The sequence below is a fragment of the Tasmannia lanceolata genome, unplaced genomic scaffold (assembly GCF_043159265.1).
Source record: "Tasmannia lanceolata isolate RefF3 unplaced genomic scaffold, GAP_Taslan_0.1 ptg000012l, whole genome shotgun sequence".
NCBI classification, from domain to species: Eukaryota; Viridiplantae; Streptophyta; class Magnoliopsida; order Canellales; family Winteraceae; genus Tasmannia; species Tasmannia lanceolata.
The window spans coordinates 28366209-28382226 of NW_027518689.1; the positions used below are offsets into that span (position 1 = coordinate 28366209).

A 16018-nucleotide genomic window follows, 5' to 3' on the forward strand; every position below is an offset into this window, starting at 1 on the left:
TTACAAGAGAGTAACATGAATATTGGCACAGGTATACCTGTAACAAATGAAGTATACACATAGAACAAAAAGTCAAGATTATCCCCTTCCTCCTTCCTCTATCCTATCTTTCTGATATTATCCATTTCATATTTAAAGATATTCATCCCACAAACTTTTTCCAAACCTCATTTCCTTGATTGGGTAATGATGAAGATTCCCAGACCAGAATGCCTCCATTTAGTGAAAGACCATAATCTCTCAAGCTAACATGAAACTACAACTTTTTTGCACAACTAGGATTTTGAATTACCATCGTAGAGAATGACCCTTTCAAGAATTCTTCCTAACCATTGCCCTACCTTCGACCTATGAGACTGAAACCATCATCACAATTTCCAGTCTTGGTACCGACTTCCGAGCTTCCTACAATCATTTTCTTCCCAACCTGTCTCTGTACAATTAAATAAGTCTGAAGCATTATGTCTAAATAGACTGAAATCAGAAGACCTAAGTACTACCCCAAAACTTGGAATTTCTCCTTAACTGAAATCTTTGGAAGACAATCCATAATTCCATACTCCCTAAAACATACATCTCTTCACCTCTCAAACTGTGTCCTTTAATCCTGTAATCCAACTTTTGGCTCAGCCTCTATAACTCTTTCTATTGTATCATCTACAGCTCTTGCTTGCATTGCCCGGAACATCTCTCTTGTCTTTCCTAGATTGTCCTGATAGGAGATCCCAAATACATCGCCCATTGCTAGGAAATCATCAAAGCCTTCCAATTCTGGGTGCCCAGATTCTTCCTCAGCATTCAATACCAAGACTCCCTTACCTTTATCTCATCTACCTGATTCACTAGGCTGCCCTAAATGACCCTGTTCTACCTCAGGGCTGCCTGGCCCGAATCCCTGCACATCTTCATCCAGGGTAGCGCGCTTAGATTCTAGATTTGCAATCGCCAGATGTTTCTCCTCTTCCCATAAATGCCTTCGCATTCGCCTATATATATATATGATGTCGTTTAAGTTTAGCTGCTTCAGTTTCTTTGGATATTGTTTGTTTTCTTTGAATTTTGCAACAGATTTTATGTTTCTGTTACGAGATCGTTGTCTGTGGGAAATTCTGCTGTTAATGGATTTTTCTTTTGAAGGTGCAACATAGGGTTCATCTTCTTAGTTTTGAGATTTTCATTGATTGCTAAATGGAAAAAATTATACAATTTTTTTCTCTGTAGGAAGGTTTCTTCCAGATGGATGATCTAAATGGGTGTGGTAGTTTTGTAGTTGTTGGATTTGTAATTGGTGCAACATCGGGTTCATCTTCTTAGTTTTGAGATTTTCATTGATTGCTAAATGGAAAAAATAATACAATTTTTTTCTCCGTAGGAAGGTTTCTTCCAGGTGGATGATCTAAATGGGTGTGGTAGGATTGTTCCTTGTAGTTGTTGGATTTGTAATTGCTAAGTGGTAGCTATGGGGAGATGATTTATACAGAAAGATATCTAGAATTCTTAAATCCAAACCTAGGATCCTTTATGTGGTAAACGAGCCTTGGGTTTGTTGCTTATTTGGATTAGTAAAAGGTCTTTGTGTGATGTCAGTTTTTAAGGAGACCAGCTTAGCAAAACTTGATGTAAGTAGATTTTAAAATAGCCCTTCAGATTCCGTAAGCGAAAGGGCACAGAACAAGAAGATGATCCAATGTCTCCTCCGCGTTCCATCACAAGACACACCAACTAGCACTTGGAAACCACGCCTCTTGAGTCGGTCCAAAGAACGTTGGCTAAAGAGCAAGCCGACAAGTTGGCAATGGAGGGGGTGGACAAGTAGGGTGTGGAGGTCATTTTCGCTCCTCAAGAAGAGGAGAGAGGGGATACAGAGGTCTAATGGGGCAACTGATGTCTGTCTTTAATTTGGAGGTGTTGTCATGGTCTTTATGGCTAAAGGATTGCAGATCTGGATAGGGATGGACAAGTAGGGTGTGGGGGTCATTTTCGCTCCTCAAGAAGAGGAGAGAGGGGATACAGAGGTCTAATGGGGCAAGTGACGTCTGTCTTTAATTTGGAGGTGTTGTCATGGCCTTTATGGCTAAAGGATTGCAGATCTGGATAGCTGTCTGGGAAGGACCATTAAGTATGGTTTTTGTGAGGGTGCTAAATATATGTAGGCACAACCTGGATTCAAGTGGGCTTCCTTTGACAGTCTTGGCTGTTTCGCTTGGTAAGATAAGGGTGCTGATCTGCTGTTGAAAAGAGTTGACATGTGGGCTGGAAGGGGTGAGCAGGGTGCTAATTTCAGTAGCAAAGAGGATCGGAGTCTCTACAGTGTATTTGAGACCTGAAGGAGCTGGGGTCTTACTGGGCATCACTCTTTTCTCTAGGTTAGGAGGGGGCTGTATACACCTATGGTAAATGGGCAGGATATAGAATTTTCTAGGTTGGGGACATGGTGTAACTGATGTACACAAATATGGGTTGGGAGCATAATTAGCAAAACTTCGTTTTAAAACGTGTTTTTATTGGTTCTCCGTTTTACAAGCCATTTAAAACTTTTACAGCAAAAGCTCTTTGTTTTTTATGAAAATGTTTGAAACAGTTTAAACGGATTAAACGTATTTTTTTTTTTGCCAACTTTCCAACTTTACGTGTCTAACGTAAATGCGTTTTTTCATGTTTCCATGTATTTGACTGTTTTTTACTACAGTTTTTGGACCAATACGCAGATAATATGCATATAATATGCATTTATCCTTGATGATATAATATGCAGATAATTATATTTGGCTTTAAAACCATGTGGATGTAAGATTAGGTGAAAATAATTTGTAGTGCTATCCAAAGAGGCCCTTGATCAGAGGAATAAAAAATTTGAGATTGTTTCAAGAATTTCTCAATTACTTGAAGAATTTTGTTGGTACAGTAGTAGCAAAATGCTGGCTTCACATACCATCAACTAACCAATGCATTCAAGACAAATTGGAATCATTTATGCTTTGAAGAGAAGTTTCAAACACATACAACTCAAGCTCTTGGAGATTTCTTCCACAGTGGAAGGATGAATGATACTGTTTTGCAATAGGGTTTAACTCTGATTAAGGGCTCATCTGATTTGTACTCCATTCAACATGAACATTTTTCTGGAATCTAGTAGGGAAAGAACTGTTGTGGATGACATTGCCTTCTTCAACCTTCTAAAAGTCTCTTCCACCACTGGATCCCATGTAAAGGTATCCTTGTGTTGGTGCACTGGTTTTAGTATAATTTATAACAAAATTGCATTAGTAGCTAGTTAGTCCAAGAAAACCCTAGGGTGACCTGAGTGTTTTTGGTGTAGGAATTCAACAATTCATCTATGAGGGTTCTGCTATCACTCCCTCAGAGAGAACTAAATATGAGTTTTTTATCAGAGAATTGCAAAATGAAATTATGTAGATATGGCTAAAAGATGTGGTTCATTAAGCTTAGAAAGGTGGATCATGCATTTGTTAATCCAAAAAGGGTTCTGAAAGCAGTATTTGGAATATCAGCCTTGTAAACATAGACTAGGTGATACTACGAGTGAAGGTCCAACTTAGAAAAATAGTGAGCACATGCAAGCCCATTGAGTAGGTCATCAACGACTGAAATAGGATATTTTTCACTAATAATTATACAAATCAGTGCTCCATAGTCAACACACATGCTCTTCATCCCATCATTTGGTCCTAGTCTTTTGAAAATACAAGGATAGGGTTGTACATTTGCAGGATCACTACCTAGAAGCAAAGGAATGTGATGATCATGAGAGGGTGGCCTTTTAGGCTTACTGATCACATTTATCAGTGAAATCAATAAGAAGTATGCCCATATTAATAAAGTTCACATAAGAAGATTCTAACCTCTCTAACCCTCTTAGCTGAACAGTGAGCAGTAAAAATTTCACCCTCCTTTCATAGAATTTGCTCCATTCCTAATTCATTGGAAGAAGGAAATTTCTTTATCTTGTTTGGATCGCAAGAAAAACATTTCCAAAGGTAAATTTTTCTTGGAAAAACCTTTCGTTTTCACAATTAGATGGAAATGATATGATTACAGTTAAATTAGAGGAATATTATCATAAATTGAAGGTCACTCGATAACTACATCTGGTTGGTTCAATTTATCTTTGCTCCAATATATAAAATTATGATTTTTTTGAAATATTTTTCCTTCCAAACTTTATCAGAAAATTTCTGCTATCGAGACTGGGCCACATGTACGCCAATCGGGTCTATGAATATTGTTAGCCATCACAAGTCTAGCCTGCTGGCCTTGATCCTAAATATGTCTTTAAGCCATTGATTTTTACACCTCAGTCTTGGAAATGAGGTCTCCGTTTGGCATCAAACTCGAACCCCTAGGTCGCCTTGTGATGCCCCATCCGATCAGATTTACTAATCACCAAGCACATATGCCACATGTGCTAGTTATGTTCATTTTCCTTCATCAAGATGAGAACATCTTTCGAGTGAAAAAAATCGAGACCTATTGGAGGCATGGTTTCAAATTTTGGTTTCGGAATGTGTTTCGGTCCTCACATAAACCGAAATTTCCAAGTTTCGGTCAAAATCCCACGAAATCAATTCAAAGGCTATTTCATCATGTAAAATTTAGGTAATTTCGGCTGAAATTTCAGGATAATATTAAATAATTATAAAAAATCCCGATTTTTTGGTGAAATCCCTAAAATTTTGGCCGAAATTTAAGGGGAAACGAAATTTCGCTCCAAATAAAGTAATGTTTTGGATCATACGGATTTCGATTCCAGTCTCCCCCGAAACCCGAAATTTCGGATTTAGATTGAAATTTAAATCCTTGATGAGGTCCCTCATTTTTCAGCCAATGGACACACCCTACGAGTACCATTCATCATCCTATAATTTTTTTATGACATAGGGTACCCGTAGGGGTGCAACTCAGGTAGGTCGGTCGGGTCTTGTTTTCGAAAAACCAACCCCACCCGAGAATTATCTCGGGTCTAGTTGGGTCTAATTTTTTACAAGAAAACCCGAGATTTGCAAACCCAACCCTACCCAAGATAGTTTCTTGGGTCGGATTTTCATTTCTTTAGTGTAGTATAGTGACTAATTTTAAAAACTGTAGGGAAAAAAACAAATCTTCACACCAAAAATCTCTAAATTTATGTCAACAAGTGCATAAATTTAAGGACACCATAGTTTCACATAATAGACATGATCACCTCAATGAAAACAATTGTATCGATATATTAGAAAATAATTTGCTATTTTGTTCAAGAGATATTTAAGAATGTCACAGTACACCCATATAAGTCAGGTCAGGTTTCGGGTTTTTTTTCTTTAAACCCGACCCTACCCAAGATTGTGTCAGGTTTTCTAAATTATAACCGACCCTACGCAAGACCCATGATTTCTAAACCAACCTATGTTATTTTCGGGTTGGGTCGATATGGGTTGGGTAAAACCCGACCCAAGTTGCAGCCCTAGTATCTATCCTCACCCCATTTTAGGGCAGGACTAACCCCCATGAATGCACAACCACGCTCTGTTTTGTCATCCTATTTTTTTAACCATATACAGGATTGAACGTTTCAATTTCCGTAGACACATATATTCAATTAAAATAGGATTCATATTCAAGCTTGAAATTTGAGAAATCCATCGGAACCAAACCGGCAGGCCCGTTCCGACACTAAAAAAGACCAGCATTCCCCATTTGGGTTTCGCGGTCTGGCCACACAAGACTGTATCATAAGGTTGGATCCTCAATCTGTTGGATGGCGATCTTCAGATTTTGTTGGAGGCTCGCCCTTGACGGTCCCAACACAAAATCATTCCATATGGACGCAGAGCAGCACATGAGGTTGGCACGTGGATAGAGTTCATCGATGGAGTCGGCGTTCGTGTTCAACATGCTCACTCTCCTTAACCAGTCAATCTCTTGAGTATCAACCAACATATTTTTATCTCCATCTTTCCATCCTATTAGCTTCACCCACATCCAAATCATATCAGTTTTGAGATTCTAAATAGAATCAAGGGATTTGCTAGCGTCCATCGCAAAAGGCATTTCACGGATGGCCTGTTGCATGTGAGAGCAGCCACCCAGGCTCACTTTTCAGCGGATTTTGTCTTCATTAACAGACCATCCGCGAAATGCCTTCTGCGATGTACGCTAGCAAATCCCTAGAATCAATGATCAATATCATGCAGAAGTTACATGAAGAGCCCATTCACAAGTGTATGTAGCAGTAAGGAAATGATATTTCCCCTCCCTTTTGTTTCTCTTTTCTTGAATATGACTTCATTTTTAGGAAAAATAACTTTAAACTAGTGAATTATGAACCGCCATGAATGATACAGTCTCATGCCCATTGTTTACTTAAGGACATCTATATTTTCAGTTTTTCAAAATATGAATGCGGGTTAAAACGTGGCCAAAGGAGACCCAATCGAATCGGCACGATGCGGCTGAGTATTGGGTTGACGCGGTCATAAATCGAGAGTCGAGGAGTTTTGATGGACTTTGTAGGTCAAAACATGAAATATGCGAAACAACTAATTACTCCAAAAGCTTAAGCTGTCCCTTCTTTTTTTAGCTTGGTCTTACACGTGGACTTTTAATATCAAGGAGTAGTGAATTTTGAAAACACCATGTGAAACAACCAATTACTCCAAAAGCTTAAGCTTTCATACTTCAACAAAGTAGGACAAGAATGTTGACAAGGCAAAAGGGAGTGTAGACTTGGGAGAGTCCGAGGGGAGGAAGTGTTGAAACTTTTTACCATCGACTTTTAATGTTAACTATTTATATTTGAAAAGGATTTTGTATGATATTTTAAATATTAACTACAGAATGAGTGAGTATATCAAGAAAGCCAATAGAAGTGAACCAAAGAAACCCAACTGTAACATAAAATTCTTAATCCTGACCCATGTTGACTGGTTCATATAGAGTCGCCCGTTCAGTACGGGCGGGCGTATTTGTTTCACTTCAATTCACCCCTGTTCTTCCTTGAGCCACCCACTTGTAGTTTAAAAAGAGTAGTCTTAACTCTTAAATACCCTAAAGAGGACTGGCCCGGAGAAGAAAAGGGAGCAAATATATCATTTCCCTAAAGGGGTTAATGAGGTGACTCCTCTCTCACGCAACAGACGTTCTGCAAAATGCCTTTTGTGATGGACCCTGCTAGTCCCTTCCCTAAAATATTAAGGGTCTAATGTATTAGTAGAGATGAGCCAACTAACCTTTGGAGGACCTTCCATGGCATTGGTGCAGTAGAGCCTAGCATTATCAACTAGTTGGCAATAACTAGGAAATGCATTTGCAAATCTCTTGTGGGACTCCAATTGTGACTTCACCCTAACAGCTCTACCCATTTGTATAGCGCGCCTGTAATTTCCAAAAATGCCCCTCTTAATATATCAAAATCACATTCAATGCCACTCACCTTGCAAATGACACACCACACATACCTGATCGCTCTAACAACTGCAAGATAAGCATCACAAACTACTCCAACCAACTCAATTCTATAAGGTTTTCTCTTCTTAACAGTTCCTCCTTGTTCTTGTTCTTCTTCTTCTTCTTCTATTTGTTCCCAATAGTTTTCTGTAACAGACCCGTCATTGGACACCTTGTATCCGACACCCATGCGGTAGCGATGGTGATGAACATTTCTTGCCATAGCGATGGTTTGCTCTACAAAGGGTTCCCAAGAGAGGGTTCCGTCCATGATCACGTCACGCCCTTCGTTAAGCGCCGTCACCAGGAGGGAAGATGCTGCGTCGGTTGATGATTGGTGCACCTGTCCACTGAACTACTTACTGAAGAACTTGCTTTGAACTAAAAATTAAGGATTATTATTCTTTTGTTTAGTGATGTTTTACCACCTTTTTTCTAGTATTTTCACCCATTTTGTTTGTATTGTCCTAAAAAAACTATATCTTTTAGGAAAATATGAACAAAATGAGTGAAAATGCTGGGAAACGGGTGGAAATATACTTTTCCTTTTATTATTTCCCATTATCAAAACCACATTTTAGGATTGGATAAAATCATTGGGATTAGTAATTTGATAGAGGAATGCTAGTTGAAGACATGTAACCTAAAAACGCAATATAGTTCCACACAATTTCTATTTTTTTGGGGTGAAAATGTTCAGAACACCAATGATTTTCCTCGTACAATTGTGGTGCATGTGCAGACCATGCATTTCGGATTATTACTTTTAACCTATATGGTAAATTACAAAGATGGAAATGCCTATCTAATTTTAGGGGAAAGATTGAGATAGGATAGTCCAATTGTGATTTTTCTTTCATTACACATTTACAAGTGAAATCATTGATGGGGGGAGAGGGTGTATGAAATTTTGGGTGGATGCCATTTTCAATAAATTTCATGTCAAATTCAGCATGATTCTGCATAAAATATGCCACACAAACCATGCAAAGTAAATATCCCGTCAAATCCCTTTTTATCGAAAGAAAAAAGGTTGTATCTAAACATCTTTGAAATGTTTATGAAAAAAAAATGTATAAAGGTTAAGAGATTAAAAAATAGAAAATGTATGTAATGATAAAGCATAGTATTTGAAATATGATTTAAGAAAAAGACAAAGGGCTTGTTTTAAAGTCTTATAAATAATAAAGACTCAACAACTACCACTCGAGCTAATTAGTCATTATCATTATACAGTTTTTAAAAGAATGATTATTTAAATGAGTTTGTTGGTATGCTGAATAAGTGAATATGACCTTATGACTAAACAAATGGTGCCTCAAATGATATCAGATCGTTGTTGAGTTTGATATTGCCACCCCTAATATTAGGGAATTCCAGTCTATTATGTCTAAATAACAACATTACCCTTTTGTTTAGAGAGAGAGAGAGAGAGAGAGAGAGAGAGAGAGAGAGTCCTATGTGGTGTGACGAGGTGAGACCCAACTTAGTACGTGACAGTTTAAAGGGCCTAGCCTAATGCACATTCAATGTCAGACCTGAGGCTTTTGGCATATTAGTTAGGTACTTAACATTTGGTATCAAAGTAGTTACCATGTCACTTGTTCAACGGAAGGGGTGACCTATGGAGAGGGCTGCATGGAAAAGAAAAGGGTACATTAAAAGTCACAGCAAAATAGGCTGTCACGGAAGGGGCAACTAGTGGAAAGCGCTACCTGGAAAAAAAGAAAGAAAGAAAGAAAAAGACTAGATTGAAAGCCGCCAAAGAGTGGGCCACCGTTGAGGACAACAAATGCAGAAGCATCGTGAAACATTACGGCCCTAAGTAGAGGCTTGCCTAGGTATGAAACTAGGTGAGAATTAGCCTTGTATGAGACAAGTTTAACGGGTCTGACTCATGAGCTCCATCAGCTTTGGGGCTTTTGGCATATTGGTTAGGTACCTAAGAGAGAGACCCTAATTGTAGGGGTGCCAGTATCAAGTTATCAACACACAGGAATTCAAAATAAAGTCAAAGCACAAAAAACCAGAAGATAGAAAGATAGATAGATGATAAGTTTGAAAGTAATATTTAATAGAAATCTACCAGCTCAGCGGTTTGGAGCATGTCATGGTGGTGGCCTCTTGAACTGCTGAGGGCTCTGTATATGACGTCCGTTTCTTTAAATGCATCTGCCTCCACCACCACCGCATTTCCAGCTGCCTCTGACCAAAACGATCTGCTTACGTTATATACACCCCTTATCAATTTCATGTTTTTGACTGTCAAGAAAAGACAAACATTTTCAAAGGGAGTGGAAATATCATTTTTCTTACTCCTCGAGAAGGAACTTAAGCACTGTGCTCTTTCCAGCTCCCATTCCACCACCCATGAGAAGAAGAACTGGGCTCCGCTCGCTGTGGGCCACCGGCACCATCACCTCTGTGCACTGAGAATCATCGTGGCGGCTCGAAGGGGACCAGATCGCCTTCATCTCCTCCACTAACGTATAGAATACTCTCGTCACCTTTAGATTCTTTGTCACCCTCTCAAATCTCTGTTTTCTAACACACTCAAAACAAATGTAAATAATTAAGTAATAATATGTTGCTTTATGACTGAGTTTTTATAAAGTAAAAAATAGAACAAAGCTTTAAAATGTAAGGTATTTAAATATCTATTGAGAAATTTAAAACTATAAAGTATTTAATAGCTAAAGAGAAATTTGCATGTATAATAATATATTTAGGGAAATGATATTGGTACTTTCATCTATTGAGAAATTTACATTTACAACATAAATTGTTATTATTAGAGGAATGCTAAACTAAAGGGCGGCCCTGCAAAAAACCTTACCACAAGGGCGCCCCATTCAACCCATGTCATCCAACATGATTTATCATTCCTTTATTATTGTATTTTTCAGTACTTACTGTTATTAATGCGGTAGGGTGACATGGATTAAGTGGGGTGCCCTTGCCGCTGGGTTTTTGCAAGGCTGCCCTTCAGTTTATCATTATTATTATTATTATTATTATTATTATTAGAGGGCTGCTAGCAAAACCATGCGCAAAAGACAAGGAAGTGAGCTCATACCCCCACGAAATGCAACAAAAAAAGCTGTGGAATTTACCAAATTGTCTCTGTGGTCAAATAAAGGAAATCCCATTGTGGAAGTGTTTTCCTTATTATTAAGGGCACGCTTGGCTGCGAGCAATTTGTTTTCATGTTTTCATGATAAATCAGGCATCTTCAATTGTACAGGCCTGATAATAAGGAAACCAAATCCCACAAACGGTTGTCTTCGTGATGAGAAGTTGCTAAAAATCGGAAACCAAAAACTCTCCTCAAAACCGGATTAACATTTTTCGGATTTTTATCAACTTCTCATCATGGGGACAGCCATTTTGGAAGTGTTTTCCTCATTATTAAGGGCACGCTTGGCTGCGAGGAATTTGTTTTCATGAAATCAGGCATCTTCAATTGTAAAGTCTCTAATAATCAGGAAACCAAATCCCAGAAACGGTTGTCTTCGTGATGAGAAGTTGCTAAAAATTGGAAAAAAAAAAACTCTGCTCAAAAGCAGATTAGCATTTTCCGGATTTTTATCAACTTCGACAGCCGTTTCTGGGATTTTATTTCATGATTTCCAGGGTCTTCTCACTTGAAGATGCTCGATTTATCATGAAAACAAATTCCTGGCAGCCAAACGTGCCCTAAATTGTTATTCAAGATAGTGGAAAATGATATCTGCGCCCACTTGTTTTAATAATGAAGCTTTTCGATCCATTTCACAATTTTATCCCGTGAAAGAAATGTTTAGTTTAAGAGATGAATGCTATTGTCAAACCAAGAGAGTGTCAATATCATGTACCAAACGGAACAACAGTATAAAATATGTAGAGATAGACATCAGTCTCCATCCAAATAAATAAACGATCCCATGTGCCGTAGAGTCCAAAGCAACCCCATGTAATATTCTAACATGTGGCCCACCGCCCCTTTTTTTTTTTTTTTTTTTTCAAATAAAATCGGAAAAGAATGCCGGGCCCTAACGTAGGGCCACCACTACATCATGATTGTTTAGGGTGAGACCATTTCCACCGACACTAGACCTGGCAAATGCGACCCGTGCCCGCGGGTCGACCCGACCCACCCGCAAATTTGCGGGCACGGGTCTGAGTTTTAGTGACCCGTCAAAACTAACCCGCGGGTGACCCAACCCGTAAAAACACGGGTCGGGTAGGGTGAACCCGTGGGCACCCACTTTTTTAAGGATGGTGATTTTGTTATGGTAATCTAGTTAGATGGCTTTTTTTTCTAATGCCAAGGATGGTGATTTTGTCATGCTAATCTATTTTTTAAGGATTTGATGCCTGAATAGGTTATGGCTAGCACCATAGGTTGATCCCAACCCTCCGATTTGAATGTTAGAGGGTTGATCACTTGATCCTAACCCTCTATAGATCGGAGGGTTAGGATCAACCTATTGAAATGATTTTTGGGGCAACACCTATTTAGCCTGTGGGCCATCTAATGGACGGTTTGGATCATCCCACGGTGCCGGCCATACCGCCCTCATCAAAATCCAGTGATAACATTTCCTAAAATAAGCAATTGTTTGAATTTGCGGGTGATCCGCGGGTTGACCCGACCCACCCGCGGGCCGCGCGGGTCACCTAAATTCTGACCTGCAAAAATGCGGGTCATTTCCTCACCCGACCCATGTGACCCGCACCCACATCACTCGCAGGTTGACCCAGCCCGACCCACCCGTTTGCCAGGTCTAACCGACACAAAAATTTTAAGATCTTTTCTTAGATTTTTAAATAGCTATAATATTTTAAGGGAAATGTTATCCACACTACTGTATTTTGATGAGGGCACTCCTCACATAATTAAAAGTACGGCCACCATAGGAGGATCCAAACCGTCCATTAGATGGGCCACAGCCTAAATAGGTTGTGTCCCAAAAATCATTTCCATAGGTTGATCCTAATCCTCCGATCTATAGAGGGTTAGGATCAACCCTCTAACATTCTGATCGGAGGGTTAGGATCAACCTATGGAAATGCTTTTTGGGGCACAACCTATTTAGGCTGTGGCCCATCTAATGGACGGTTTGGATCATCCTATGGTGCGGGCCATACCGTACTTTTAATAAAGTGAGGAGTGTCCTCATCAAAATCAGTAGTGCGGATAACATTTCCCTATTTTAATTGTGTAAGATATTTAATAGCTATAAAGAAGGTGTTAAATATATAAGATTTTAAATGACCTCAGGGCCACCTCCTCTAGTGTATTTATGACTACCATTACAGTCTATAAGGGTGGCCCGGGAATAAAACTTTGGGGATATATCATTCCCCTTCTTATAAAAATGGAGACACTCCATTTCCTCTTGGTCGAGTTCACAAGTAGTAAAACAAAAAGAATTCTAATTCAGGTTCATCAAACTTTGAAAAATGACCTTTATGCTAAAGAAATGAAATTTGCCTACCTTGTAGCGGCCATGACTATGTTTCTAAACTTGCTTTTGGGCTCCGCATCATCACTCAAAACCTGAAATAAAATTTCAAAATTTCAAAACAAAAATAAAAAATATAGAAAATTTATATGCTAGATGGCACGCCCAAAAATACAATGGGGGCCACATTTTGGATAATCCAAACCATTCATTTGTTGGCCCTGGCATAGATAGGGATTGTCTAGAAAATCTTCTCCGTAGGATGAACATAACCCTCCAATTTGTAGAGGTTTCAATATTGCGCCGTCCATTTTAAACTTCTACAAATCGGAAGGTTAGGATCATCCCATGGAGAAGATTTTCAGGTCATACACACCCTATCTATGTCAGGGCCCAAAAATTAATGAGGGCCCTAATGTTTTTTGGGCTGCACGTGAATGCTCGGCCGTCGGCCCGTCCAGCATATAATTTCTCTAAAAATACATATGTAAAGACAATAAAATAAAAATAAAAATAAAAACGATATTTAAATTTATTGTTGAGAAATTTACCTGACTGATCATTAGGGTGGCATGATTCCAGTGGAATGCAAAATAAGCAAGGAGGCATTTATCAAATTCTTCTATGAGTTGCACATACATAGATTCCGCATTTGGATAATTGGAGAAAAATGCAAATATATTATCTTCGCAACCCTTTGTTTTTTTAAGATAATCGGAAGCTAATTTGCACAGCTGGGGGCACTTGCTCGTATCTCCCAAACCCATTTGTCTAGCTGGAAAAAAAAAAAGATTATCTCAGCACTTAAACCAAAAAAAATAAGAAAATAAAATAAGGCCACTGCTATTGGCACTAACTTGTTTTGATAGTTACACTAACCCAAACAGTGGTTAGGGCTGCAATAGGGTCGGGTTTTTCAAAACCCTAGCCCAAACCTAGAACCCATTATCTCGGCCCTGACCTGCCCTGACCCTGAGTCAAGGCCGAAAAACCTCAACCCATTGCCCGCCCTACAGGGCTCAGTGCTGGCCCTGATTGGCAGGGCCGAGCTGGCCCTAATTGACCCTAGTGCAAATACCTGTTAAGAGTGCCAAAAATAAAGCAACCACTTATCATATAGAACAAAATGATCAATAAATAGAGAAAGGGAACAAAATAAGACTATGAATTCAACAACATGACGGGCAACAGAGACAATTACTAATAATAATCTAAAGAAACATCAATCCAAGATAATAGAAAAATTAGCAAAAGAAACATGTACAGATGGTTCAATTCTATAATAGAAAACTTAGGATCGGGCCAGGTCAGGGTACCCGAGGTATTAACCCAGAACCCGACCCGACCTGAGTCAGAGTCTAAAAAAATGAACCCTGACCTGCCCTCAGGGTTGGAAAATCCAACCCTGACCCTGTTCGGGCTCAGGGCTAACAGGGCCAAACTTGCACCCCTAACAGTGGTCATAGACTCATATGTTATTACAGTTCCCAAAAAGCTAAGAAGCCAATTAGAAAAGAAAAGACAAACTAGTTTTGTGCAATCATTAAAACATGGTAGTGCCAATATCAGCAGCCTAAAATAACTATATTGGCATTTTTTCTGATTTTTATATGATCCAAAAGGGACAGCGGGCCCACACGAATGGATGATCTGAACCATTAATTTTCATGCCCTGTTGTAGACTGCTCCAAAAATGAGAGCCATTGGAGCAAAATGAATGGTTCAGATCATTCATTCATGTGGGCTCACCTTACAAAAACTCTTTTTCCTTTTTTACTTTGACATTTTCTCGGCAGTTTTTAAGGGCAATGCTAAATTCGCACCCCCTGGAGTACGCATACGCACCCCTTATAACGTGATTTGACGTAAAAAAGCGTTAAATTTGAGCACTGTTCACGTCAAATCAGGGTATAAGCGGTGCGTATGCGAAAAAATTATAATATAAAAGCAAAGTTTAACTCCCCAGTGAGAAAAAAAAAATAATATTAAAACTTATTTAAAATCCATGAACCCCGATGAGAAAAAAAAAAAAAAAAAAACCCATGAGAAAACTTTCTTCTTAAATTTAACTAAACTACCATCAAAACCCATGAGAAAATTACATTCTGAAATCCCTTTTTTTTCTTATTACCATTGAAAAAAGCAGAAAAATTGAAGACTCGAGACAGGAATTGTGAAATATTATTGTTACTTAAATCGACTCCCCATGATTTTAAACTACCATTAAAACCCAATTCATGAACCAAATTCCTATTAAAAAAGAAGACAAGAAAAAAAAAAAAATTGCAAAATTGAGATGGGTTTGAGATGATTAATTTTTACCTACATAGCGAGGAAAGCTTTCGAGCTTATCGACACGGCCAGAGCCAGTCATGATCAATAACGGAACGGGATTTTTGTCTCTCATAATCCGTTTTCGACCGTGAAAATATATTGCCGATGCCGTTAGAAAACCCACTGAAGAGAAAGCCAAGATCCGAAGGAGATTGACTTTGCCTTGCCCATCTGAAGGAAGTCATAAAAATGGGGAAATATAAAATATTTGTAGGAAGGAGAAAGAAGAAAAAAAGGTAAAGGGAGTAGTGGAGCTTTTGGACGCACCTTTCTGCATCACTTTGGATCGGATAAAAGAAGTGGCTGTCGAATTCAGTGTGGAGGGTAAACGAAATGAAAGGAGATTAAAGAAAGAAATAGCTCACCTTTTTATATTTTAGGGGTCTGTCTCTGATCTAAGGGTGCAACTTGGGTCGGTTATACCCTATCTTGGCTCGGGTTGGGTTGGCATCTCCTCCGGTTGGGTTGAGTTTGGGTTATTTAGTTTTGGATCAGATAAAGGTTATTTAATTTTGGGTTGGGTTGGGTCCAGTCCAACCAGTCTGGGAGAAAGGCTTAGTTGAGTTGAGTTGAGTTGAGTTGAGTTGAGTTAGGCTTATTTAATTTTGGGTTGGGTTAGGCTTGAGGTCTTGTACCCGACTTTGGTCATCTAATTTTCTAGTATTATATTTTGGGATTTGCTAATCTCCATCACAAAAGGCTTTTCGCGACAGACCACAGACCAGCCACCTCCTGAATGTTGACGCTAGTAATTCTCTTATATATATATTTTTTTCTTTTTGACCTTAGGT

At 38.9% G+C, this 16018-nt stretch overlaps 1 protein-coding gene across 2 annotated transcripts; it reads right to left on the minus strand.

Moving 5' to 3' along the window:
• Window positions 1–5563: 5563 nt before the first annotated feature.
• Window positions 5564–15651, minus strand: LOC143887791 (calmodulin calcium-dependent NAD kinase-like). 2 transcript variants are annotated; one of them, XM_077391967.1, is made up of 9 exons: window positions 15495–15651; window positions 15216–15398; window positions 13445–13668; window positions 12927–12988; window positions 9763–9990; window positions 9533–9665; window positions 7458–7789; window positions 7230–7374; window positions 5564–5970 (listed from the first exon to the last, which is right to left on the minus strand). In XM_077391967.1, exons 1-9 carry the CDS (start codon window positions 15502–15504, stop codon window positions 5731–5733), a joined length of 1557 nt encoding a protein of 518 aa, XP_077248082.1. In that variant the 5' UTR covers window positions 15505–15651; the 3' UTR covers window positions 5564–5730. The 2 variants fall into 2 exon arrangements, with proteins under 2 accessions (XP_077248082.1, XP_077248083.1); XM_077391968.1 differs by lacking the exon at window positions 15495–15651 and adding an exon at window positions 13751–13971 and having other exon boundaries at window positions 15216–15337.
• Window positions 15652–16018: the final 367 nt, after the last annotated feature.

Bases quoted from the DNA above. Each gene is read 5' to 3' on its own strand.
- LOC143887791 (XM_077391967.1), bottom strand. The intron at 13,669-15,215 runs GTAAAAATTAAT...TTTTTTTTCCAG, and splicing joins AAGCTTTCCTCGCTATGTAG to CTAGACAAATGGGTTTGGGA. The intron at 7,790-9,532 runs GTAGATTTCTAT...TTCAGTGGACAG, and splicing joins TGCTCCAAACCGCTGAGCTG to GTGCACCAATCATCAACCGA.